Genomic DNA, 25,057 nt, shown 5'->3' on the forward strand with positions numbered 1-25,057 from the left:
TATCATTTCTCATCCACCAGATTAGCAAAAAGTTTAAAATCTTACAATGCCAAGTGTGGGCAAGGATGTGAAGCCACTGTCACTCATACTGTTTGCGGGAATGTAAATGGTTACAGCATTAAAAAGGGTAATTTGGCTGTAGCTAGTAATGTTGAAAACGCTTATCAACCTATTATCAGCAATTCCACTTATAGGTAGGTATACATACATTCTAGGAAAGCGTCCACACATGCGCTCAAGAAGACATGCACAAAGATATTCATTAAACATTGTTTGAAATATTAGAAAACTGAAAATTCTTCAGTAGGGGAATGAATTGCAGTTAGTAGTTACTAAAAAAGAAAAGGGAAAAAATGCATGACAGAAAGAATCCTGCCAGTTACGTGACTTGGAGAAGGCAACTTATTGGTTTATTTAACAATAAGACATCCTGAGAAGAGCACTGAACTTAGAATATGGAAGCTTAGAATATGGAGAACAGCATTTTAGCATTCATGTAGTTCCAAGTCTGTCACTAACTAGCAGTCAGACTACAGATTACTTAACTCCTGCAAGCCTCACTTTCTTTTTCGTGGAAAATGAAGAGGTTAGACTATATAACCAGTAAGATTACTTCCAACTCAACGATCCTACGATTCAGTAAGTATATGATCAAAAAATATAAGGGCCGGGCGTGGTGGCTCATGCCTGTAATCCCAGCACTTTGGGAGGGCGAGGCGGGTGGATCACGAGGCCAGGAGATTGAGACCATCCTGCCTAACACGGTGAAAACCCGTCTCTACTAAAAAAAAAAATACAAAAAATTAGCGGGCGTGGTGGCGGGCGCCTGTAGTCCCAGCTTCTCGGGAGGCTGAGGCAGGAGAATAGCGTGAAGCCGGGAGGCAGAGCTTGCAGTAAGCCGAGATTGGACCACTGCACTCCAGCCTGGGCGACAGAGCAAGACTCTGTCTCAAAAAAAAAAAAAAAAAAAATTATATTCTGGCGGTGGCTCACGACGGTAATCCCAACATTTTGGGAGGCCGAGGCGGGTGGATCACCTGAGGTCAGGAGTTCGAGGCCAGCCTGGCCAACATGATGAAACCCCGTCTCTACTAAAAATACAAAAATTAGCCGGGTGTGGTGGCGAGCACCTGTAGTCCCAGCTAGCGGGAGGCTGAGGGCAGGAGAATCACTTGAACCCGGGAAGTGGAGACTGCAGTGAGCCAAGATCGCACCACTGCACTCTAGCCTGGGCAAGAACGAGACTCTGTCTCACAAAAAAAAAAAAAAAAAAAAAAGAAAGAAAAGACAATTATATTCTATATAAGCACATATGTCAAGATACTATTTTTTTCTCGACACTCTGAAATCAGAAAATATCAGAGAAATAGGGCATTTCAGTATAATAATATATAAAATTGATCAAATTTCTTGGAATGGGTGATAAAATTTTATTTTTAAAATTTTTTTCCATGACACAGCCTTCAGGAGATCCTGAAAACACGTGCCCCTGTGATGAGATTTTTAATCAAAATCATAATTCAAGATCATGTAAAAGCTAAACCCACTGTACTGACTTGGGTCACCCTCAGGTAGAACTTATATATTCTCTCCCGTTTTAACATTCTAAAACATGTTAATCAATCCACCTTAATTTGTCAAGTTCAAGTCCGTCTAGCCAAAAGTAATTCAGGTACATGGTAAAATGTACTCGATTTTTAAAGATAAAATAATGAATTGCTTTTCCTATTTTTGCCTGTTTTATCTACAAATGTCTCACATTATAGTTTAATAGCTCATCCTGCTGCAAATAGAAAGCCTATAAAACCTATCCACAATACGCTATGTCCACAGGGATCTAGTAAAAAAAAAAAAAAATCGGTAGTTCTTAATTCAAGGAAGCTTATTTAATAAGTTTCATTACCACCAATACTTCAAAGACACCAATAACCAACACGTCATTTGTTCCTATTGCATAATTTAACAGGTTATTAACTTCTGGTATAATCCAAAAGCATAATTAGTAAACTATCATTAAAACATGATATTGCTTTTTAAAAAAATCAGAAATATTAACACCTTTCACTGCGTCAGTCAAATCAAAATTTCAAAATTTTTGTTCAACTGACTTTCCAAATCTAAATTCTTACTATTCTAAACGAGTGTGGAGACAAAACACACACTCCACACTACATCTAAAAACTTCCTAGCCATCAGATTTTAATTTTAGCATAAACTGCCAAGAAAAACCTTTAGACCGAAACCTACATTCCGTACACATTACTGTATGTCAATCAACAGAAGGTGAGTTATGATCATTAGAAAGTTACATAATTTACTACAAAGATCGTTTAAAGCAACCTTCATTAAACGTAGGTTATAACAATTTACAGGCTTCAAAGTTCAACGTGCAACCTTAAATTATCAGAAACCATGAACAAAACTAGGCTTTTCTTTAAAAGTGGTCACAAGGAAGCAGGAACTGTTTGCGTGTTTAAGAACGCAATGAGCAGCAGAATACCAGCAGCTGAGTCAGGCAGAGGAACGCTGACTACATTCTGACTTCTAATGGAAAGCGTTCCCTCGCCGATTTCCCAGACCCGGCCGGGAGGGAGCCCCGCGCGTCGCGACCTCGGAGCGGGGGCGCAGGGGGCAGACGACTCCCCGCCGCGCCCCCTGCACCTCGGGCCCGGCTGGCTGTGGCCCGCGCCAAGGTGCATGCCCAGCCAAGCAAAAGGAGCGGGCACCGCGCAGGCAGCGTTGCTCCGAGGGACAAAGGTTGGGCTCACGCCCTCCACGGCCGCAGCTCCCGCGCCTGAGGAAGCCCGCCTGGCTGCCAGGGGTCTCCCGCTGGCCGGAGTTTGCGCGGCGTGTGGGGGAAGGGGAGCCCGCCCGCCCCTCCCCCGCCGCGCTCCCGGGGACCTGTTGATTAAGATCTCCACAGCCTAGCCGCCGCCGATCCGCCTCTTACCTCGGCGCCTCGGCTCCGCGGAGCCTCCCGCCCCGGCCGCTCTTAAGCACTGCAGAAGCGACAGCCCTCCGGCGGCCCTTGAAATACCGGATAAAGAATCCAGAAACTCCCGACTCCCCACCTCAGAATCCTTAGTCCCCGCCCCCGCCCCACCGCCAGCCTCCTCCGTCGCCGCCGTCACCGCCACAGCCGCCAGCAACTCCACTTCCAGACCGCGCGAGACCGGCCCCTGCGGCCGCCGCGAGACCGCGCACGCGCCCCCGGGACTCTGGCGCAGTGGGCGCGCGGATCCCAGTCCCACCCCGCCCGTGAGAGGCTGGCGCGGCTTGCCCAATCCCGAGCCGGCGCGGAGAGAGCGCCTGCTCATTGGTCGTCTCCGCAGCCGGGTGCGCGCAGTCGCGCGCCTCTAAGTCTAAAACGCGTACTGCTCGGGGCTAGCTGGCACTGTGGAGCCACTTCGGGGTTTGGCCGGCGGGCTTTGTGGGGACGCGAGGCTTCCCTGGGTTTCTACATCCCTTGGCTCTTGTCTCTGGATGACGGCTCCTGAAGAAAATCTGATTCCTCTTGAAGAGATTCCTCATATCCTGTCAAGTTAGTCACACAATCTAACATTTGTTTTTTTTAAAAAATTACGTAAACACCTGGATGTGTGCAGTGTCCCGCAGAAGACTCCATAAAGCCAGCAGCTGCATTGACTTCTGAAAACCAGAAAGCAAGGATGGCAAGGACTAGAACTATTTCCCAGAAGTCTCCCGAAGGGACAGAGTTACGCAGACCAGCCCATGCCCCGGGCATGGCTGGCGCCCTCGGGACCTGGATGTGCCACCCTTGGAATGGGGCAGGACTCAGGCGGGTGCGGGCGGAAGTCAGAGCAGACTGGAGTACGTTCTAAGGAGAAATACCAGCAAATGTGTCTCGACACTTGCAATAAAAGCCCTCGGATGGTCTCTGTCTTGACAGTACATTCCGAGGAAGCCCTTTCCACCTTTGAACACTTGCAAGGTTTGTTAATCGACCTCTCCTTCTATGATGCCAAAATATGCCTGTGACTCCAGCCCTGGGGCACAGTTTCCCCCAGGGGCACAGTCCTCCCTCAAAGCCTTCATATATGCCATTTCCATTTCTCTCGGTTTTCCTCATTTTGTCCCACCGTGTTTTTCCATCTCGCAATGTCCTCAGGTCCTGATTTTCAAATTCTTTCACATTCTTCCCCATTACTCTCCTCTGGACAGCCTATGGGTTGTTAGTGTCCCTCACTAAGGACACTGATGGCCTGAACGAAGCAAACCGTTGTTCCAGGTGGTGAAGATCTTTGGGGATGCCTACCCTTCCCAGATTTGTTATCCTTCTCAAATCTGATGAGCATTCTGTCCAAGTGTTTAATAAGACAGAGCCAAGGACAGAACTCTGCTGCATGCCACTAAAGACGTTAATGCTCCTGCCATCAAAAATTTCTCAGTAGGCTTCGAATACAGATGGACGACACAACCGAACTGTCTTCTTGGCCCATATTTCTCCACAAAGATGCCATGAGAACTGGTGAAATGCCTAACTGAAATCCAGATAAAGTCTCCAGGATTCCTAGAAACTATTAGCCATACCCCAAAAGAGAAAACGGTTACTGCGTGTGACTTACTTCCTTTTCTAAGTTCTTTTGTTTTTGTTTTTGTTTGAGACGGAGTTTCGCTCTTTTGTCCAGGCTAGAGTAAAGTGGCGCAATCTTGGCTCACTGCAACCTCTGCTCCCCGGGTTCAAGCGATACTCCTCCCTCCGCCTCCCCGGTATCTGAGATTACAGGTGCCCGCCACCACGCCTGGCTAATTTTTGTATTGTTAGTAGAGACGGGGTTTCGCCACATTGCCCAAGCTGGTCTTGAACACCTGACCTCAGGTGATCCACCTTTCTCAGCCTTCCAAAGTGCTAGGATTACAGGCGTGAGCCACCGTGCTCGGCCTCTAAGTTCTTAAATATATATAAATAACAATTCAAGAAGCTTCCTCCAGCTCATCAATGAATTCTTCTTTCTCTAGCTTATAATTTCTCGTCTTTGGCACTATTGACATTTGGGCTGGATAATTCTTGTGGGGACTGTCCTGTGCATCATAGGATGTTTAGGAGCATCCCCAGCCTCTACCCACTAGGTGCCAGTAGCATCACCCTCCCCAATGTGACAATCAAAAATGTCTCCAGACAAAGGTCATGGGGAGGGATGGGCAAAATCATCTTCAGGTAAGGACTGCAGATCTAGCTGTTCAAAGAAATGACCTCTTTGGAAAGATAGTATATCTTTATCCCTAACTTCCAATCTCTTGACCCCAGGCAGTTTTACAAAACAACAAAAAACACACAAAAAAAGCCTCCACCCAAATGAACCCGCCAGGTACCTAGCCTTGCTTCCTCAGCTGCTTAGATTCCCATACAGGACCCCACCCTAATAAAATGATTATTAGTATGAGTGTGAGATAGCAGACCAGCTGCTTATCTCAAAATATGTGAAATTCCTTTTTAAAGTGCTGTAACAATTCAGAAGGGCATTTTTTTTTTCAGGAAAAGAAGTGCTATAAAAATGTTAGTTATGGCCTGGCATGGTGTCTTACACCTGTAATCCCAGCACTTTGGGATGCCAAGGTGTATGGATCCCTTGAGCCCAGGAGTTCAAGACCAGCTTTGGCAACATGGCAAAAACCCATCTCTACAAAAAAATACAAAATTAGCTGGGCATGATGATGTGTGCTTATAGTCCCAGCTACTTGGGAGGCTGAGGCAGGAGGATCATCTAAGCCTGGGAGGTCGAAGCTGCAGTGAGCTGAGATCACACCACTGCACTCCAGCCTGGGTAATAGAGTGAGACACTTTCTCAAAAAAAAAGTTATTATTTTACCTCCTAAAGATATTTTCATGTTAAAAGAGGGCAGATCCTAAAGCAAATAACAAATCTACTCTCTAGTGGGTCAGGTGCAGTGACTCACACCTGTGATCCCAACAGTTCGGGATGCCAAAGCGGGAGGATTGCTTGAGCCCAAGAATTCAAAACTAGCCTGGGCAACATGGGGAGATCCCGTCTCTACAAAAAAATTTAACAATTAGCTAGGTGTGGTGGTATGCTCCTGTAGTCCTAGCTACTTGGGAAGCTGAGATGGGAGGATCCCTTGAGCCTAGGAGATCTAGGCTGCAGTGAGCTGTGATTGTGTCACTGCGCTCTAGTCTGAGCAACAGAGCAAGACCATGTCTCAAAAGAAAAAAGAGAAAGAAAAGAAAAAAGAACTATATTTTCTGGTGAATTGAGCCAATCCCAGAATCTCCAAGTCATACAAATTACTGGTGTATATGCGAAACTGAAGGGTAGCTAAAAAGAGTGAAAGGTATAGAAACTGGAGGCACGGTAATTAGATTTAAGTTTTAGCTTTGCTGCTAGCTAGTTCTGTGATTTAAATGTGTGACAAGCTTCCTGGGCCTAAATTTTCTCATCTATAATGTAAAAAGGCTAACTACTCCTTTTTTCCTCCTAGTTTTAGGATTCTGGTAGCCTCTGCATATAGAGTCTAACATAGATAGCATAGGAGGTTAAGAGAATATAATATTACCCCCAAAATAGAATGAAATGGATAATCTGTGGTTTAAACCCCCCTGTCAGAAGGGCTGTTCATCCTTGTCAGAAAGCAGTTCACCTGCTGAGTCACTCTAACAAATTTGTAACTAAATATTATGGGTGAGTAGTGAAAGCCTAACTGTAAAACCGGGAGTAAGGTGGACAGTCACCATAGTAAATACTCTCCCTTCTCCCTCATCTTGTCATCTGCTTAGCCCATTGTCTGTCAATATCCCTTATTAAACGTTTATGTAATAAAATACCACACTATTTTATTTCATTAAAAGTTTTGGGAAGCCAGTCATGGTGGAGTGTGCCTGTAGGCCCAGCTAATCAGGGGGCTAAGATGGGAGGATTGTTTGAGCCCAGGAATTCAAGTCCAACCTGGGCAACACAGCAAGACCCCCTTCCCTAAAAATTAAAAAAAAAAAAAATTGGGGGGTAAACATATTCATGTTGCATTTCAGCCACTTGTAAAAAGGTCTGAAATTTTGGTTTTCAAGATTTATTATTCCATATTATATATCAAATTATGTAGCCTTAACTAAGGTCATTATATCTCCTCTTTGTACTAGTGAAAATCAGGTCTTCACTAGTATAGTTTTCATAACTTGGCTTTCACTAGTACCTCAGTGAATTAGTACTTAGAATTTTCATAAGTGAATTAGTAGCCTAATCACATAATTGTATGAACCAGATGATCAGAGATAATGTATAATAAAAGCAGAATACTCACTGACTCAGATAAAAGAGAAATTATGAAACAAAAATTACATATGAATAGTAATACTAGTAAATAAATATATGTATATATATATATATATATATATATTTTTTTTTTTTTTTTTTTTTTGAGATGGAGTCTTGCTCAGTCACCCAGGCTGGAGTGCAGTGGTGTGATCTTGGCTCACTGCAACCTCCGCCTCCCAGGTTCAATTGGTTTTCCTGCCTCAGCCTCCCAGTAGCTGGGATTACAGGCACCTGCCACCATGCCCGGCTAATTTTTTTTGAATTTTTAGTAAAGACAGGGTTTCACCATTTGGCCAGGCTGGTCTCGAACCCCTGACCTAAAATGATTTGCCCACCTCGGCCTCCCAAAGTGCTGGGATTACAGGCATGAGCCACCGCGCCTGGCCAAATATCTAAAATAAAATAATAAAATAACAAAAAGCCAGCCAACAAACAATGAACTTTTCTAATTCAATTGGGTTATTCTTATGTAGATGTTTTATAGCAGAATTTAAACTTTCATAAATCTAGCTAAATATAGTATATCCCTAAGCTAAGAACATTATACAGTTGTCATATGGAATGGAAGGTCCCACTGTCTGCATCAGTGTAATTCAGTACAGGTCAGTATTATTCAACCTAATTGACTTTAACAAATGTTCACTCATTTCATGGGCTAAGCATTGTGCTGTAGGCACTGAAATCTGTGTGACAGTCCTTATCCTAGAGGAACAGGAAAGGTAGGAAACAGGACACGATAAGACAAATAAAATACAAGGAAAAGCGTGGTGAATGAACATTAAGTGTGCTAGACTCAAAGAAAGAAAAGGTCTTATACCAGGAGGAGCTTTACTATCTAATGAAGGTGCGGGTGGGAACAGTGAATAAACTGCTCTGAAAGTATTCACAATAAGAGGAAAATCAAGATCTTACACATGGCTTTAAAAAAATAGACATGAGTTGGGGGGAGGAGTGGGGAGATGTTGGTCAAATGATACAAAATTTCAGTTAGGAGGAATAAGTTCAAGAGCTCTATTTGTAAAACATGGTGAGCATATAGTTAATAACAATGTATAGTATACTTTAGTATACTTAAGAGACTAGATTTTAAATGTTCTCACCACAAAACAAATGGTATGCAGGTAATGTTAATTAGCTTGATTTAGCCATTCCACGATGTAAACATATTTCAGAATACTATGTTGTATGTCATAAATATATTTAATTTTTATCAATTTAACTTAAAAATCTTAAAAAGATACACATAAAACTTTTTCTAGATGTGAATGACTGAGTGATATAAACAGAGAAAAGAAGCATGAGCTTAATATGGAAACAAGAGTCAACAAAAGCCTCAGGGTAGGATATTCAATATTTAGAATGTCAATCATTTATCATTCTTTTATTTGTACCCATCTGGGTGGTCCTTTGCCAGTCTGGAGATGTGTCAAGAAATAAAACAGGGTCCATGAGAATTTTTTTTTTTTTTTGAGATGGAGTCTCACTCTGTCACCCAGGCTGGAGTGCAGTGGCGCGATCTCGACTCACTGCAAGCTCTGCATCGTGGGTTCACGCCATTCTGCTGCCTCAGCCTCCCTAGTAGCTGTGATTACAGGTGCGTGCCACCATGCTCAGCAAATTTTTGTATTTTTAGTAGAGGCGGGGTTTTGCCATGTTGGCCAGGCTGGTCTCCAGCTCCTGACCTCAGGTGATCCACCCATCTCAGCCTCCTAAATTGCTGGGATTACAGGCACGAGTCACCGCACCTGGCCTGAACTTTAAAATGTGGAACTGCAGGCCGGGTGCAGTGGCTCCCGCCTGTTAGCCCAGCACTTTGGGAGGCTGAGGCGGATGGATCACCTGAGGTCAGGAGTTCGAGACCAGCCTGGCCAACATGGCAAAACCCCATCTCTATGAAAAATACAAAAATTAGCTGGGCTTGGTAGTGCAAGCCTATAATCCCAGCTACTAGGGAGGCTGAGGCAGGAGAATTGCTTGAACCCAGTGGGAGGAGGTTGCAGTGAGCCGAGATCGCACTACTGCACTCCAGCCTGGGGGACAGAGTGAGATTCTGTTTCAAAACAAACAAGCAAAGAGTGGAACCTAATGTCTCTTCTCCTATTCTCTCTTGAACTCACTCAACTTGACATGTAAAGTCACTGATTTCAGCCACTTCGTTAAATGCAAAAGTCAGTTTTCAGTCATCTTATGTGACCTGTCTGCACTATCTGATGAAGCTGATAATTTTCTCCATTTTCTTCTCTGGGCTTCTGAAACACCATTCTTACTTCCCTTCCCATCTCACTGGAACCTCCTCCTCAGAACCCTTTGCTGGCTCTTATTTATCTCTTTGTATGCTAATATTTGGAGTGTCCCAAAGCTCTAAAATGGAATATTTTACTTCTCTCTTTGCCTGGGTTTGAATCCCAGCTCTGTCACTTGCTAGCTGTCTGATTAGAAGAAAGTCAGTTAATTTCTCTGAAATTCAGCTTCCTTATTTATAAAATGAGTATAATAAAAGTAGCTACCTCCTACAGTGCTTGTGAAGACAAACTGAATTTATATATGACTGCTTAGAACAGTGCTGGACATAGTATGTATTAACTATTTGTCTTTATTTTTATCATGATATTCTTTATCACTCACTCCCTTTCATCTGGTCTCATGGCTTCAAATTTCATCTATATACTGTTTACTCCAAATTTATCTTTAGTCTGAACTTCTGCCCTAAATTCCAGAATCCTGTATTCAACTATCCGCCGGAATCTTGATTTAGATTTCTAATGAGTATTGCAAATTTTACATGGCAGAACTATTGATTTTGACACAGTTTCCAGTTATCCAGGTGTTCTTTCACATGGCACATTCAACCTATCAGGAAATCCTGTTTATCTACCTTCAAAATATATCCAGAATCTAACCACTTCTCCCCATCCCCACTGCTACCACCCTACTCCAGGCCATCATCATCTTTTGCCTGGATTGTTGCACTAGGTTTCTTCCCACCTGTCATGAGACAGACTGGGGGAAGTCTGCCAGAGGAAGGGAGTTTCAGATGGAAATTACAGATCAGGTATAGGAGGTAGTGCTAACTAGAAACTTGTAAAACCTGTCAGTAGAAGCAGATATCTGAGGCTTTGCAAATTTCTTTCTCACGGAAAAGCCCTACCTTCTCATGTGATAGACTATGGCAGAATTGGAATAGGTATTGGTATTCCACCAGGTTTTTAAAAGTGTGTTGGGAAGCCAAGGTGGGCAGATTGCCTGAACTCATGAGTTCATGACCAGCCTGGGCAACATGGTAAAACCCTGTCTCTACAAAAAATACAAAATTTAGCCGGGCATGGTGGTGCATGCCTGTAGTCCCAGCTACTTGGGAGGCTGAGGCAGGAGAATCACTTGAACCTGGGAGGCAGAGGTTGCAGTGAGGTGAGATTGCACCACTGCACTCCCGCCTAGGTGACAGAGTGAGATTATGTCTCCAAAAAAATAAAATATAATAAAAAAAAAATGTGTTGGTGGAATGGGAGACATGGGAACAGCACAGCGGATCCCTTTTAGGGCTCTTGGAGAAAATAGATACTATTTTCTTTTCTTTCTATTTTCCAGAATAATTTTAGAAGAATTTTTAAAACCATATTTGGAAATATAAATGGTTTTAAATTTTTAGCTGTGTAAATCTGTAGCTGGTGCCAGGACCTGACTAAATAAGTATTTAGACTGAAAGCTTTCAGGCCTCATGGCCTCCTTCAAGCAAATGCAGGAAAGCAGAACAGCAAACAAGTCTCCTAAGCCTTGCTATCTCAGCTCAGGACACTGGAGAGCTGAGAACAGTTTGGCAACAGGCATAAAAATGCACTGATTTTTTTTTCCTTTTAAGTTTAGACTGAATATAGGCTATGAATATACCTAGGATCTTGGTAAAATGTGAGAATTCACTTTAATGAAGAAAATGGAGCGATTTCCAAGGGTGTTCAGCACTTTAGTCAACATTTCATAAGTTCTCATCTAAAATATACACAGAAGGACAAGCTCTTTTAATAGTAGAAGTAGAGATAAATGAGATTTTGTGATACAAAATTACATGCAAATGTAATTTCTCCCTTGCTGCAGGTCAGGAAGCCAGAAGCAGCTTAGCTGGGTGGCTCTGAGGTTACAAGCAGGATGTCGGCTCTGGACTGCAGTCACCTGAAGGCATGACTGGAACTAAAGGATCTGCTTCCAGGAGTCTCACTCACATGTCTGTTAGCTAGAGGTCTCTGTCCTTGTCATTTGGCCTTGTTCCTTGTCGTAAGACTTGGCCTCTGTTTCTTGTCATAAGGAACAGCTGGTTTCCCCCAGGGCAAATGATCTAAGGATGTGACAGCTGGCTTCCACCAGGGCAAATGACTTAAGAGACGGAGCAACAAAGACAGAAACCATGGGCTGTTTTATGACCTAGTCTCCAAAACCACACACCACCACTGCCATCTTATTGTCTAGAAGCAAGTCGCTAAGTCCAATCTGTACCCAAAGGAAGGAATAGGCTCCATCCCTTGAAGGGAGGAGAATAAAGCATTTGTAGACATATTTTTAAAACCACCAGATAATCTAATATGTGATAAGTACTATAGACACAAATTATGAAGTTAATTTTTTTTTCTTTTTTTAAGACACAGTCTCACCCTGTCACCCAGGCTGGAGTACAGTGGCATGATCTCGGCTCACTGCAACCTCTGCCTCCAGGTTCAAGCAATTCTCCTACCTCAGCCTCCCTAGTAGCTGGGATTACACGCACCCGCCACCATGCCCAGTTAATTTTTTTGTGTTTTTAATAGAGACAGGATTTCACCATGTTGGCCAGGCTGGTCTCTAACTCCGACCTCAAGTGATCTGCCCACCTCGGCCTCCCAAAGTGCTGGGATTACAGGCGTGAGCCACTGAGCTCGGCCTATTGAGGTATAATTTATATGCAAAAAAAGGCATCTATTTTAAAGTTTTAGTTGGATAAATATACACACTAATGTAACCACCGCCGCAATCAGGAGATAGAATATTTACATCAGGCTGGCCACTGGCTCAGGCCACTTTGACAGGCTGAGGTGAGAAAAATCACTAAAGGCCAGGGGGTTGAGACCAGTCTGGGCAACATAGCAAGACCCTGTCTCTACAGAAAAATTTAAAAATTAGCTGCATATGGTGGCATATGCCTGTAGTTCAAGCTACTTCAGAGGCTGAAGTGGGAAGATCACTTGAGCCCAGGAGTATGAGGTTACAGTGCCACTGCACTTCAGAACAAGATCCTGTCTCAAAAAAAAAAAAAGAACATTTTCATCACCTTAAAAAGTTTACTCAAACTACTTTGCAGTCAATATCCTTCTGGCTACCCACAACCCCAGCAAACCACTAATCTGATTTGTCTTTATAAATGAGTTTTGTCTCCTAAATCTTCATATAAAAGGAATTATATAGCATGTACCCAACCTGTTTCTAAGGTTCACCCACGTGTTGTTGCATCTATAGTAGTCCACCCACCCCTCATCTTCAGGGGATACCTTCCAAGACCCCTCGTGCTGCCTGAAACCTTGGATGGTAAGGAACCCTGTATACACTGTGTTTTTCAATCTGATCATCGAGAAGGCTACTGACTAAGGGGCAGGTAACATATACAGCCTGGATAGCTGCAAGGGGATGATTCCTGTTCCAGGTGGGATGGTGTGAGATTTCATCATGCTACTTAGAATCGCATGCAATTTAAAACCTATGAATTATTTATTTCTGGAACTATTTAATATTTTTTGACCACAGGTAACTGAAACTGTGGAAAGCATGACTGTGGATAAGCGAGGACTTTTGTATTCCATAGTTAAGTTTCTTTTTGTTGCTAAGTAGTATCACTGTATGACCACACCAGAATTTGTTTAGTCATTCACCTGTTGATGGGCATTTGGGTGTTTCTAGTTTTTTGCTATTATGATCAAAACTATGACTATTTGTGTATGAGTCTTATTTTGAATATATGTCTTGTGAACATATTTTTAGTTTTTTTTTGAAATTTGATCATATATCTTTTTTTGTCTTGAGAGAGGGTCTTGCTCTGTCACCCAGGCTGCAGTACAGTGGCATGATCATGGGTCACTGCAGCCTCGACCTCCCGAGCTCAAGCAATCTTCCATCCTCAGTCTCCTGAATAGCTGGGACTATAGATATGGGCCATCATACCCAGCTAATTTTTTGTAGAGACGGGGTCTCACTTTATTACCCAGGCTGATCTGAAACTACTGGGCCCAAGCAATCCTCCTGCCTCAGCCTCCCAAAGTGCTGGGATTATAGGCATGAGCGACCACATCCAGCTGATCATATGTCTTAACTATTTTCCAAACTCTTTTCCAAGGTGGTTGTACACCAACTACAGTATATGTTGCCTTTTGAAGGATTGTGTTGCTAGATAGAAATAGAAAGTTATAACTCATAGTTATAGCTTTCTATCTGTAAGAATCAATTTATTAGATAATCTTTACCCCCCAAGTGAACAAAAGTAAAAGTTACAGATAATCTATAATCAAGAAAATAGTTTCTATGATGATATAGCCATCTCCAAATTAGAAACTGTCGGTTTACATATATACCTAACTTAAAAACGTTAGTCTTCTCTTGGTTTCATGGAATCTCTGTTTTCACTCCTGATTGTGAAGGTTGGAAACAAACTTCTTCTGTCTTTGGAACAGCAGGGAGAGGAGGAGGAGGAATTCCCTAGGATGTGGGCCAAGAGACTGGGTAGATGGTTTTTCTCTAGAGCAGTGCTGTCTGATGGAAATCTATTATGAGCCACATTTTTTTCACATATGTAATTTGTGACACATTGCTTAATAGGCACATCAAAAGAGTAAAAAGAAACAGATGAAATTAATCCTTAAATATTTTTATTTAACTAATATATTCAAATATTATCACTTAAACATATAATCAATATAATATGTATTAAATATTTTACTTTCTTCTTTTCTCAAAGACTTCTAAATCTGGCGTATATTTTACACTTACAGTATATCTCAATTTGGACACTAGATTTTCAACACCTGAAGTGAAAAATGTAGCCCTGTCAAAACAATAAAATTGCATTTAATGGAAAAATATTCTACACTGTTCTAGTTTTAAAATTAGAATTTACATTTATTAAAAATAATCTAAAATTCAGTTTCTCAGTCACACTAGCTATGTTGTAGGTGCTCAATAGCCATATATGCCTACTGGCCATCGTATGGGACTGCGCAGTTCTAGAGGGTTGCCTGTGGGCCAGGAAGGGAAAGATGGAGATAAGAGATATTCTCAGTTCACAGTAGAAAAACCAGTACTATTTGAGTGAAATTTGAGTTAAATAGATTTCCATAGCTTTAAAAAATCCTAACTACCCTTATTCTGAATTTAAAAGCATGAGTTCTAATGTGAATCGCAAATTTGCGTTTAGCTTAGCTGTTGGGCTTCTTGGGTTCAAAGGCCATCTCCACCATTTTCTAGCTGTGTGACTTGGACAAGTAACTTTAACCTCTAAGCTTCACTTTCACCACCTGTAAAACAGGGACAAATAATGGTGTCCCTCATATTACTGTGAAGATTAAGTGAGATAATGGATAAAAAACATGTTGTAGCATGACTGGCAGCTTTTAGAAAATAAGTGATGGCTTTTAAAAAGTCAAACCATTCTCTGGATGGGGACTGTCTGTAGTTTCTATTTTTAAAAGTACATGGATTTTTTTTAACCTGTTTGAAAATGAAACACTGATTCAATAAATACTGTCTCTCAGCACCAGGTACTCAGCTAGAACAGAAGATGAAATGAACACAGTCCCCACCTTGAATGACCCCACATTCTCCAGTGTTAGAAACAAAACAGTGCTGGACTAATGTACAAATGAGAAAAGTGAAACCAAGAGAATAACAAATTTTTCCATCAATCCCAAAGAAAAGAAACCCCATCTACAAAAACTGAGTTTATGAATTGAAAATCTTAAAGTTTTGCATAATCCTCTAGCTTCCTTAATGATTAGTCATAGGCTTTATTTCTGCCACATAGAAGACACTGCTTGGTTTTCCTCTTGCACTGATTGTCTTTTCCTGAGCTGTGTTTGCTTTTTAGTTTAGTAGTTTGTATCTGATTTTAAAAAAAGGTGGAGAAGTCAGTCCATTTAATTCAAATGTCTGAAATAGAGAATATTTTTAGTGTTATTACTGTTAAGTATAAGACAAGAGAAACTAAATACAGGTAAAATAAATGATTGAAACAAATAAAATTGTATTTATACTACAAGTTTTCTTCTTGATATAAAAAATAAAGATCCTTTGGATGAATAAGATCTCATTTTTTTAATCTAGCCATTAAAACATTATTAAACTTAATTTCTTTTTTTTTTTTTTTGAGACAAAGTCTCACTCTGTCACCCAGGCTGGAGTGCAGTGGCATAATCTCGGCTCACTGCAGCCCCTGCCTCCTGGGTTCAAGCAATTTTCATGCCTCAGCCTCCTGAGTAGCTAGGATTACAGGCGCCCACCACCACGCCCAGGTGATTTTTGTCTTTTCAGTAGAGATGAGGTTCCACCATGTTGGCCAGGCTGGTCCCAAACTCCTGACCTCAGGTGATCCACCCGCCTTGGCCTTCCAAAGTGCTGGGATTATAGGCGTTAGCCACTGTGCCCAGCCAAGAAACTTAATTTCTTAAAATTGTTGTTTTTAAAAGCTGTTTCTACCCAAGGAAAAACCTGTCCATTCAGGATGTTAAGATTAAGATTATGGGCTTTTACTCTTTTAAATTTCTAGCAAAAATTAAAACCAACAAAAAATAAAATTAAAATTCTATAGCTGCTAATGAATTATTTGCAAGTTCTTAATCTGTGCTGTACTGAGTCCTAAGATTTGGTCATAAGACCTACAAACATCATAATATGCTATAGTAAATAAGAGTCCAAATAACTTTCACATTACTTCAGTTGTAATAAAATGAAGTCTTTCACATTATTTGTAATAATATGAAGTCTGTATTAGTAACTAACTTTTTCTACCATTAAAAAAAAATCTACCTTTTCCCATATATCAGCAATTCAAAATATAAGTATTTGGGAGCAAACTTTTCAATTTAATACGTCAAAATTTAAGTATGGTATAATTTTTTGTCATTCTTTGCATTTGCAGCTCTCTCTTAATGAGACCCTAATATTTGAAATTTTATTGCTGAATATATCCATCAAAGGATTGAAATCATTGTAAAATATTGACTTATCTTGAAAGAAATTTCTCTCTTTAAATTCTATACTATATTGAAAGATGGCAGAGCTTCAGACTCCGTCTAGGTAGATGTAGGAGCCAGCATATGTCACCCTGTATGCCACCCATCACTGTCTCCACACCATACAACAAGTTAAGGGGAATATTAGGAGCATTCTTAAGCGGGAAAGAAGTCATAAAGGAACAGGTACAGATCAGGAAATGTATGTGGAGGCCAGGGAATTATTGAGTGTGGACATTTGTTGTTTTTCAGCCACATTGTTCTCCTCTGGTCCATTACCTTTCACCTACAGTGTGCATCTTGTGGGGCCCTGTTAATAAATAAAATGCTCGGCCAGGCACAGTGGCTCACGCCTGTAATCCCAGCACTTTGGGAGGCCAAGGCGGGCAGATCACTTGAGGTCAGGAGTTTGAGACCAGCCTGACCAACATGGTGAAACCCCGTCTCTACTAAAAATATAAAAATTAGCCAGGTGTGGTGGTGGGCACCTGTAGTCCCAGCTACTTGGGAGGCTGAGGCAGGAGAATCTCTTTAACCCAGGAGGCAGAGGTTGCAGTGAGCCAAGATTGTGCCACTGCACTCCAGCCTGGTGACAGAGTGAGACTCCGTCTCAAAAAAAAAAAAAAAGGCCGGGCGCGGTGGCTCAAGCCTGTAATCCCAGCACTTTGGGAGGCCGAGGCGGGCGGATCACGAGGTCAGGAGATCAAGACCATCCTGGCTAACACAGTGAAACCCCATCTCTACTAAAAATACAAAAAATTAGCCTGACGTGTTGGCGGGTGCCTGTAGTCCCAGCTACTCGGGAGGCTGAGGCAGGAGAATGGCGTGAACCCGGGAGGCAGAGCTTGCAGTGAGCCGAGATCGCGCCATTGCACTCCCGCCTGGGAGACAGAGCAAGACTCCGTCTCAAAAAAAAAAAAAAAAAAAAAAAACTAGCTGGTTATGGTGGTGCTTGTCTGTAATCCCAGCTACCCAGGAGGCTGAGGCATGAGAACCACTTGAACCCAGGAGGCAGAGGTTGCAGTGAGCCAAGATTGTGCCACTGCACTCCAGCCTGGGCGACAGAGCAAGATTCAGTCTCAAAAAAATAAAAATAAAAATAAATAAACAAGTAAATAAACAAAATGCTCAAGTGCTAAGCTGGCTTTGGTGGCAGAGTGACAGAAGGGTGGACAGAAGAGTGGGCACCTTGATTCCATCAGCAAAGCCCTGCCAAGATGGGCAAGGGGTTACTGCCCAGGCCACCCGTGGTCCACCAACCTCCCCCCCTTCAATACTGTGAACTCAGCCCTTATGCACACATACACACACACACACACACACACACACACACACACAGCATTAGCTTTATGAAGGAGGCAACAGAAGACACAATGGCCCTAAAATTGCATTGCTTCCACTCTTTCTGTGCTACTGGGTGTTGTTATCATGGCTGAGAGAAGTTTCATTTTTTAGCAACGCACTGGAGAGCTGGTGTTTCGAACAAACTTAGAATACAGTAGGCCAGGGCCACCCTATACAGCTGTGCAGATTATGAATTGCACATAAACTACAATGTGGATGGTGTGTACAAGCTACACAACTGTACTTGACAGCCCTGCAGGCACCCTACGAATATCTGTATCATTTTGCTATGAAAAAAAGAGGTCTTGATTGTATTGGCTGATCTAAAAAGCAGGTTGGGAAAGAGCATGATAAGGTTGCAAATAAGTACAGAAATGAGAAGAATCGCTATGGTAGCGCAGCACATAATTCTCTTCCAGTGCCTCACCTGAAGCCCCCTCTCCTCCTCCCTGTGCTGATGTTATCTTTTGACCCATGATGGATTCTAGAGCAGAAACCACAACAAACCCCTAACATTTCATTCCACTTATATTGTTACTACAGTAGAATAAGATTTAATGTTTTTTTGTTTTTTTTTTTTTTTGAGATGGAGTCTTGCTCTGTAGCCCAGGCTGGAGTACAGTGGCGCAGTCTCGGCTCACTGCAAGCTCCACCTCCCGGGTTCAGGCCATTCTCCTGCCTCAGCCTCCCAAGTAGCTGGGACTACAGGCACCCGCCACCATGCCCAGCTCATTTTTTGTACTTTTAGTAGAAACGGGTTTTCACCGTGTTAGCCAGGATGGTCTTGATCTCCTTACCTCATGATCCGTCCGCCACGGCCTCCCAAAGTGCTAGGATTACAGGCGTGAGCCACCGCGCCCGGCCTATGTTAAAAGATCCCACTTATTAACAACTTTTTTTGTGTGACAGTATCATAGCTATCATGTATTCCTATAGAGACTTATAATTAAAAAGTTACCTTTAGGTTGTCTTACATGTTTTTCCATCAACTTTGTCTTTTTCTGTTTTACTTTTCTTTCCTCACATTCATTCCCTTGAGAAAAGGGGAGACAGATGAGGCACAAGTTTGAGGAAATTCAAAGGAGATTTGATATGAGGGGAGAGAACTAGAGGGAAAAAAGAAAAAGAGTAAGGAAAGTAGAGAAGAAATCAATAGAGAGGAAGTGAGAAAGAAAGAAAAAAAGCCAAAAGCAGGAGAAAAAAAGGCACAGAAGGAGAAAGAACTTATTTTGAATATTAAATTCAGATTATGTTCTAACCACCTCATCAAAAATGTATTTAATCTTTGCAATGGAGCTTATTGTTGAATTTCACAAGCAGGTTCCCTTTTAGAGGGCTCCCTCCTTTTTTATTAAGCCTGGGTTTTATAAACAAAGAATGAACCTGGCTGCTTAGGATTCCAAGGAATTTGGTTTGTAATATTTAAGAGGAACATGGAAAAGAAAGATGGGTAAGGGTAGGAAGGAAACTCCCAATATTTTATGTGATTTTTCCTTCTCTTCTTTTCTTGAATCTCTATCCTTTGTCTCTTTTCATCTTGGAAAAAACATCAAAGAATCAGAGATAAGCCTATAATTTGGGCTCACTGTAAAAAAAAATTCAAAAAGTTAAGGAGAATAAAGCCTAGAAAGGTAAAAACTTAAAGTTAAGAAAGAAGAGAAATGGGGCCGGGCACAGTGGCTCATGTCTGTAATCCCGGCACTTTGGGAGGCTGAGGCGGGCGGATCATGAGGTCAGGAGATTAAGACCATCCTGGCTAACACAGTGAAACCCCATCTCTACTAAAAATACAAAAAAATTTAGCTGGGCATAGTGGCAAGCACCTGTAGTCCCAGATACTCGGGAGACTGAGGCAAGAGAATCGCTTGAACCTGGGAGGCGGAGGTTGCAGTGAGCTGAGATCATGCCACTGCACTCCAGCCTGGGCGACAGAGTAAGACTCTGTTTCAAAAAAAAGAAAAAAGAAAGAAAGGAGAGAAATGAACTCAGATCCAGAGAGACAAATTTAATCTGGATCCTATTTCATGCATAAACTTGTCATAAAAACAGTGCATTTGAAGTGGCACTTTATCCCAAAACCTTATGCAGAAAGGAGAAAAATATGTAACTTTCGCAAACTGCTGAGAGGTTTGAGAGATGAATTTGAGATCATGGTCCCTAACTAGCATTGCTGGGTGAATGTGAATCAGATGAGCTTAATAATGCCAGGAATTTGTTTTACTACTATGGGGAGCAGTTATTATTCTGATTTCCACCTATAATATAAATTAGAATTACAGATTCATTTTTAATTTGTACTCCAATTACATTTAATAAAATGAGGGATTAAGATTCAGCCAGTCTTAGCTTTTCTTTGGGTACGCGGTGTTAAGTGAGAGTAAAAGTGTATGGAAGGGGAACAGGTGATTTAGAGGAGAGTGAAAATGGGGAAAGAAATGCTAATCAGGGGAAAAACTGAAAAACTATACAAGCCTAAGTAAGAAAAAAGTGGGAAAACATGGGAGAAAAAGGTGGAAAGAAATAAGAAATACATAAGAGAAAACAAACAGGGAAAATAATTAATACTTTGTGGAAAACTGCACGCCCATTTTGTATGTTAAACCACCCTTGTGATTTAACAAGCCCAGAGTGGAATTTTGCTGCTCATTTGCTGTATCTTTGCTTAGCTTCTGATTTCCAAAGCCCCATTCAAGCTGCCTGCTAGATTGTCAAAGATGAGTCCCAGGACTACAAACATGGCAGCTCATAGAATCTTAACTACCAAAAGGGTCTTGAGACAGCGAATCATGCCCTCCTCCTCCCCTCACCCCAGCCACTTGCACACACTTTTCATAGTTGAGGAAATTGAGGTCCAGGGAGATTAATGACCATGTAATACAGGAAGTGTAGTTAGAACCAAAACCTAGGGCATTTGATTCTGACTTCAATGTTTCAGAGTTGATTTCTTAATTTTTCCCTTCCAAAATGTTTCCAATTCCTTCTCCCAGCTTGTTTCATGAGGTTACTATGGCCTAGTCACGTTGTCTCCCAAATTGACATACCGAGTTTTTTTTTCCTCTGGTCCCCACAGGCAGTCAGTCAATAACTCTTATTGACTATGGATTCATGTCCTTGTTTCCACTGTGATTGCTTCTCACCTGGTTCAGACTTTGGCACACTTCATCTGACTGTTAGAGTAGCTTCCTAACTGGTCTCCCTACCTCTAGCCTCCTCCAGCTTCTCTTAGAGACTGCAGTCAGAGTAATCATCTTAAAACATAACACTAATGTTGTCATTTCCCTGTCTTTCAGTGGTTCCTCTTTAGCTACCTAACTTCTTAGCATGATCCATTATTTCCGTAATTTGACTCCTGCCTTGCTTTCCAGCCACATCTCTCACTACTCCTAAATTGAACATGCCCAACACTTTCCTATTTGTTTGATTTTGCTCACCCTGTTCCCCTATATTCAGGATATCCTCATTTTCCCTTTTCCTAACTCAAAGACTGCCTTTTTCATAGAGTCTCATTATTTCCTTTCCTGAGCCAAAAAATAAGTTCTGGACTTTTAAAGTACACATAACTAACATACATTCTGGTTTATATTATTTGTGCACATGTCCTAAGGCCAGGTAACATATCCTGTTATTTTACTATGTTTTGTTTTTGACAGCATTTCACTGTGTTGCTTAGGCTGGAGTGCAGTGGTGCAATCACGGCTCACTGCAGCCTCAAACTCCCAGGCTCAAGCCATCCTCCTGCCTCAGCATCCCAAGTAGCTGAGACTACAGGCACACACCATGCCCTGCTATGTCCAATTCTTTTTTAATCCCTCCCACAGCCTACACAGTGCTTCATATATGATAGGTAGGAATCAAATGCTTGTTCAATTGGACAAAACTGAGTCTGTGCTAGAAAACAGGTAAAAGAATTAGTCACATAGAGGATGAAGACAAAAATGTCAATGCTTTATATTAATTTGAAACTTCCATGGCTAAATACATGACTGTCTCAGAATGTACATAGAATGTACTAATTGCATGCAATAGTTTTAATAGTAGTAAGGCTGCTGGTAGATTTACCCTTGCTTTTAGCAACTAAGAGGAAAATATTTGCCTATACTAGATCTCTCTGAAATTTCTACAAATTTAGTTTGATTTCTTTATGAAACACAGTTTAGGGTAGAAATTAATAGATGAAAATTCTGTACTGCAAAGGAGATTTTGCACTTTCCTTAAAAGCTTTGCACTTTTCTTATAGCATTTCCCTGTAATGTTCTCAGGTTCAATAGTATAGATTGGAATATAGGCCAAACCACATTACAGTGAAGCTCATCTGGTACTTTTAGACACTAAAGCCCAATGGGGGCCAGGCACCGTGGCTCACGCCTGTAATCCCAGCACTTTGGGAGGCCAAGGTGGGCAGATCACTTGAGGTCAGGAGTTTGAGACCAGCCTGGCTAACATGGTGAAACCCCATCTCTACAAAAAATACAAAAATTAGCCAGGCATGGTGGCGGGTGCTTGTAATCCCAGCTACTTGGGAGACAGGAGCAAGAGAATCACTTGAACCCAGGAGGTAGAGGTTGCAGTGAGCCAAGATTGTGCCACTGCACTCTGGCCTGGGCGACAGAGCGAGACCTCGTCTCAAAAAAAAAAAAAAAAAAAAAAAAAAGCCCAATGGGAAGCCCCAAAGACAAATCCCATTTGTGTAAAAACCTATCCTATAATAATTTGCTGTTTTTTTGTGGGACTGACTCTTGTACGTGTGACTAAAACTGCCTTCAAGTATTCTTGCTTTTTGAAGTAGTATTTTTTTTTTTCTCTTCACTTATGCCAAGTTAAATGTTCCTTCTATAGTGTTCTTTTATGTGCATGACTGAAGCTGAGGCTTGGCCTGTCTCCCAGGTTTGAAAGTAACTTAGAGCTGGTTCAGCACTCAGCAAAGAGAGAGATTTGCCTATAAGACAACCTATAAGAGGTGCCTATAAGACAACCTCCACATTAAAAGTTTGTTACAAGCTAAAGATTCTTAGAACATGGCAATATATAAAGAAAAATCATCACTCCCCACCGCCAAATAAAACCCAAACATTAAATAGGCCCAGGGCGGTGGCTCACTCCTATAATCCCAGCACTTTGGGAGGCCCAGGCGGGCAGATCACTGGACATCAGGAGTTCGAGACCAGCCTGGCCAACATGGTGAAAAATACAAAATTTAGTCAGGCGTGGTGGCAAACGCCTGTAATCCCAGCTACTCAGGAGGCTGAGGCAGGAGAATCACTTGAACTCGAAAGTCAGAGAGATTGCAGTGAGCAAGATCACACCACTGCACTCCAGCCTGGGCGACAGAGAGAGAGAGACTACGCCTCACAAAAAAACAACAAACAAACAAACAAAAACATTAAATAGTATCACCTGGTAGAGGCTAAAGACATAGGAGGAACAAAGAGGAGCCGGATAATTTTACATTTACCAAAAATTTAGTTGTGGACTGTTCCCATTATACATCAGCAAGGATGGCAGGTCCTATGATTGCTGTAGTTTGCATTCTGCCTGCAGAACTAGGCTTGGCGTGGTTTATGCCTGATGATTTAGATACAGGGAACTGGGAAACTGAACCAGTGCGGAAAAAGAAAACTGAAGTAGTAAAGTACCATAATGTTTTCCACTTGAAAGATAGCCTCAGGATCGGCTTTGAGAAAGAGTTTCTTCAGTATAGGATTCTCAGAATGGAGCAAGAGTGAAGAAAGGAAATGCATCAAAAAGTCTAGCTGAATTCCTTTGCTCTTAGCCACACTACTCTACCAGGAACCAGAGATGACTACTGAATACCAGGGATCACAATAAAACATGTAGTGGAATTTGTTCCATACCTGAAGTGTTTGATTCAGTTCTCAAGCTCCTGTAAAAATAAATAGCACATCTCAAAAATTTGCCAGCATAACCACAAATATTTAGAAAAGACTTACTAGATATAAAATAACCGGTCATTCTTTAAATGCTTTGTGGGTAGTAATGAAACATGTTTAGCAAGCCTAGGCCATTGCTGATTATAGAACATATGAGAATAAAATTACCTAAATTTCTGCAACATGTGGACTATTCAATCTGTAAAAGCCGTGAAAGTTTATTGTACGTAATAATATGTAATCTATTCTTATTATGTCTATTGCCAGTCACTCCATAGGGCTGCTGGCATCCCCAACACTGCAGCCTCCTTGTCCTTCCCTTATCAGGCTGAGAGAAGTTAACTGCTGCTGCTGAGCCGCTTAAATAAATAAGGTCAATTATGTTGGGAATATAGGGTTTCAAACATACCTAGGGATAAATTCTGAAATGGATGATTAGGAGAAATCACCAACTTCTGGTAGCTTCTTTACCACCAAGTCTTTGGCTTTACTGGGGGTGGCCATGCTTGGGAATCTTGTAGCAAATAATGTACCTTATTTACATTTAATGACATTTCTTATGGTTTGTTGGATAAAAGAGGAGGCTAGCAGTTTTTTAGATTTCACTTTCAGAAATGTCTTTGGATAAAGAAGCTTATTTTCTGTGCTCCTGATTTTTAAAATTGATAATAATTAAAATACTTATTTCCTTAACCTCATTGGCATACTAAAACAGAAACTTAAGTCACATAATTTTCACCAAATTCTTATTTCTTGACACATTTTCAATAAGTATTTTGGAAGTATTGAATAAAACAAATAGTTTAGGAAGAATAATTATCTTAGCTATTATCCTACAAAATAAACATGCAAAGACATAATTGTGGTCCATTTTAAGGGGACTGGCAAATACACTCAGTTCAAGTTCTACAATGGATCTTTCAGAAAGTAAACGTTAAAATAGTAATTTTCTATACAGTTTGCAAATAAATATTCATATAGTCTTTATCAAATAGATCTGATGACTTGAATGAAGGTTAAGCTTAATGGTAAAAATTTTCAAGAGACTGAGAAATATCAAGTAAATGTACCTTGAAAAATAGATGTAAATTAAAGCCTGCCACTATCCTCTCTGAAACAAAGGAAAGAGCCATGGTAGGACTACTGTCAAGATATGAGAAAAAATATAAATGTTTTATAAAGTAAATTATTCATTTCTTTTTTTTTTTTTTTTTTGAGACGGAGTCTCGCTCTCGCCCAGGCTGGAGTGCAGTGGCGCAACCTCGGCTCACTGCAAGCTCCGCCTCCCGGGTTCACG

At 41.4% G+C, this 25,057-nt stretch overlaps 1 protein-coding gene across 21 annotated transcripts in view; it reads right to left on the reverse strand.

Annotated features, from left to right (window-relative positions):
* GARIN2 (golgi associated RAB2 interactor family member 2) overlaps positions 1–25,057 on the reverse strand; it is a 103,183-nt gene that overhangs the window by 44,193 nt on the left and 33,933 nt on the right. For 8 of the 21 annotated variants that reach the window (XR_010122089.1, XM_055291358.2, XM_055291359.2 and 5 more), the window contains 2 exons: positions 23,725–23,753; positions 18,831–18,905 (listed from right to left, as the gene is read on the reverse strand). The exons of 2 other annotated variants lie outside the window; for them this stretch is intronic. Coding sequence is in view for 16 of the 19 variants with exons in the window: in XM_055291358.2 (XP_055147333.1) it covers positions 18,831–18,905; positions 23,725–23,753 (104 nt within the window). In the remaining 3 variants the exon portion in view is untranslated. Of the gene's footprint in view, positions 1–15,271; positions 15,447–18,830; positions 18,906–20,073; positions 20,345–23,724; positions 23,754–24,830; positions 24,904–25,057 lie in introns of those variants that run through there. 11 more of the 21 variants (XR_010122091.1, XM_063644428.1, XR_010122090.1 and 8 more) reach the window with 10 other exon arrangements.

The sequence above is a fragment of the Symphalangus syndactylus genome, chromosome 8 (assembly GCF_028878055.3).
Source record: "Symphalangus syndactylus isolate Jambi chromosome 8, NHGRI_mSymSyn1-v2.1_pri, whole genome shotgun sequence".
Lineage (NCBI taxonomy): Eukaryota > Metazoa > Chordata > Mammalia > Primates > Hylobatidae > Symphalangus > Symphalangus syndactylus.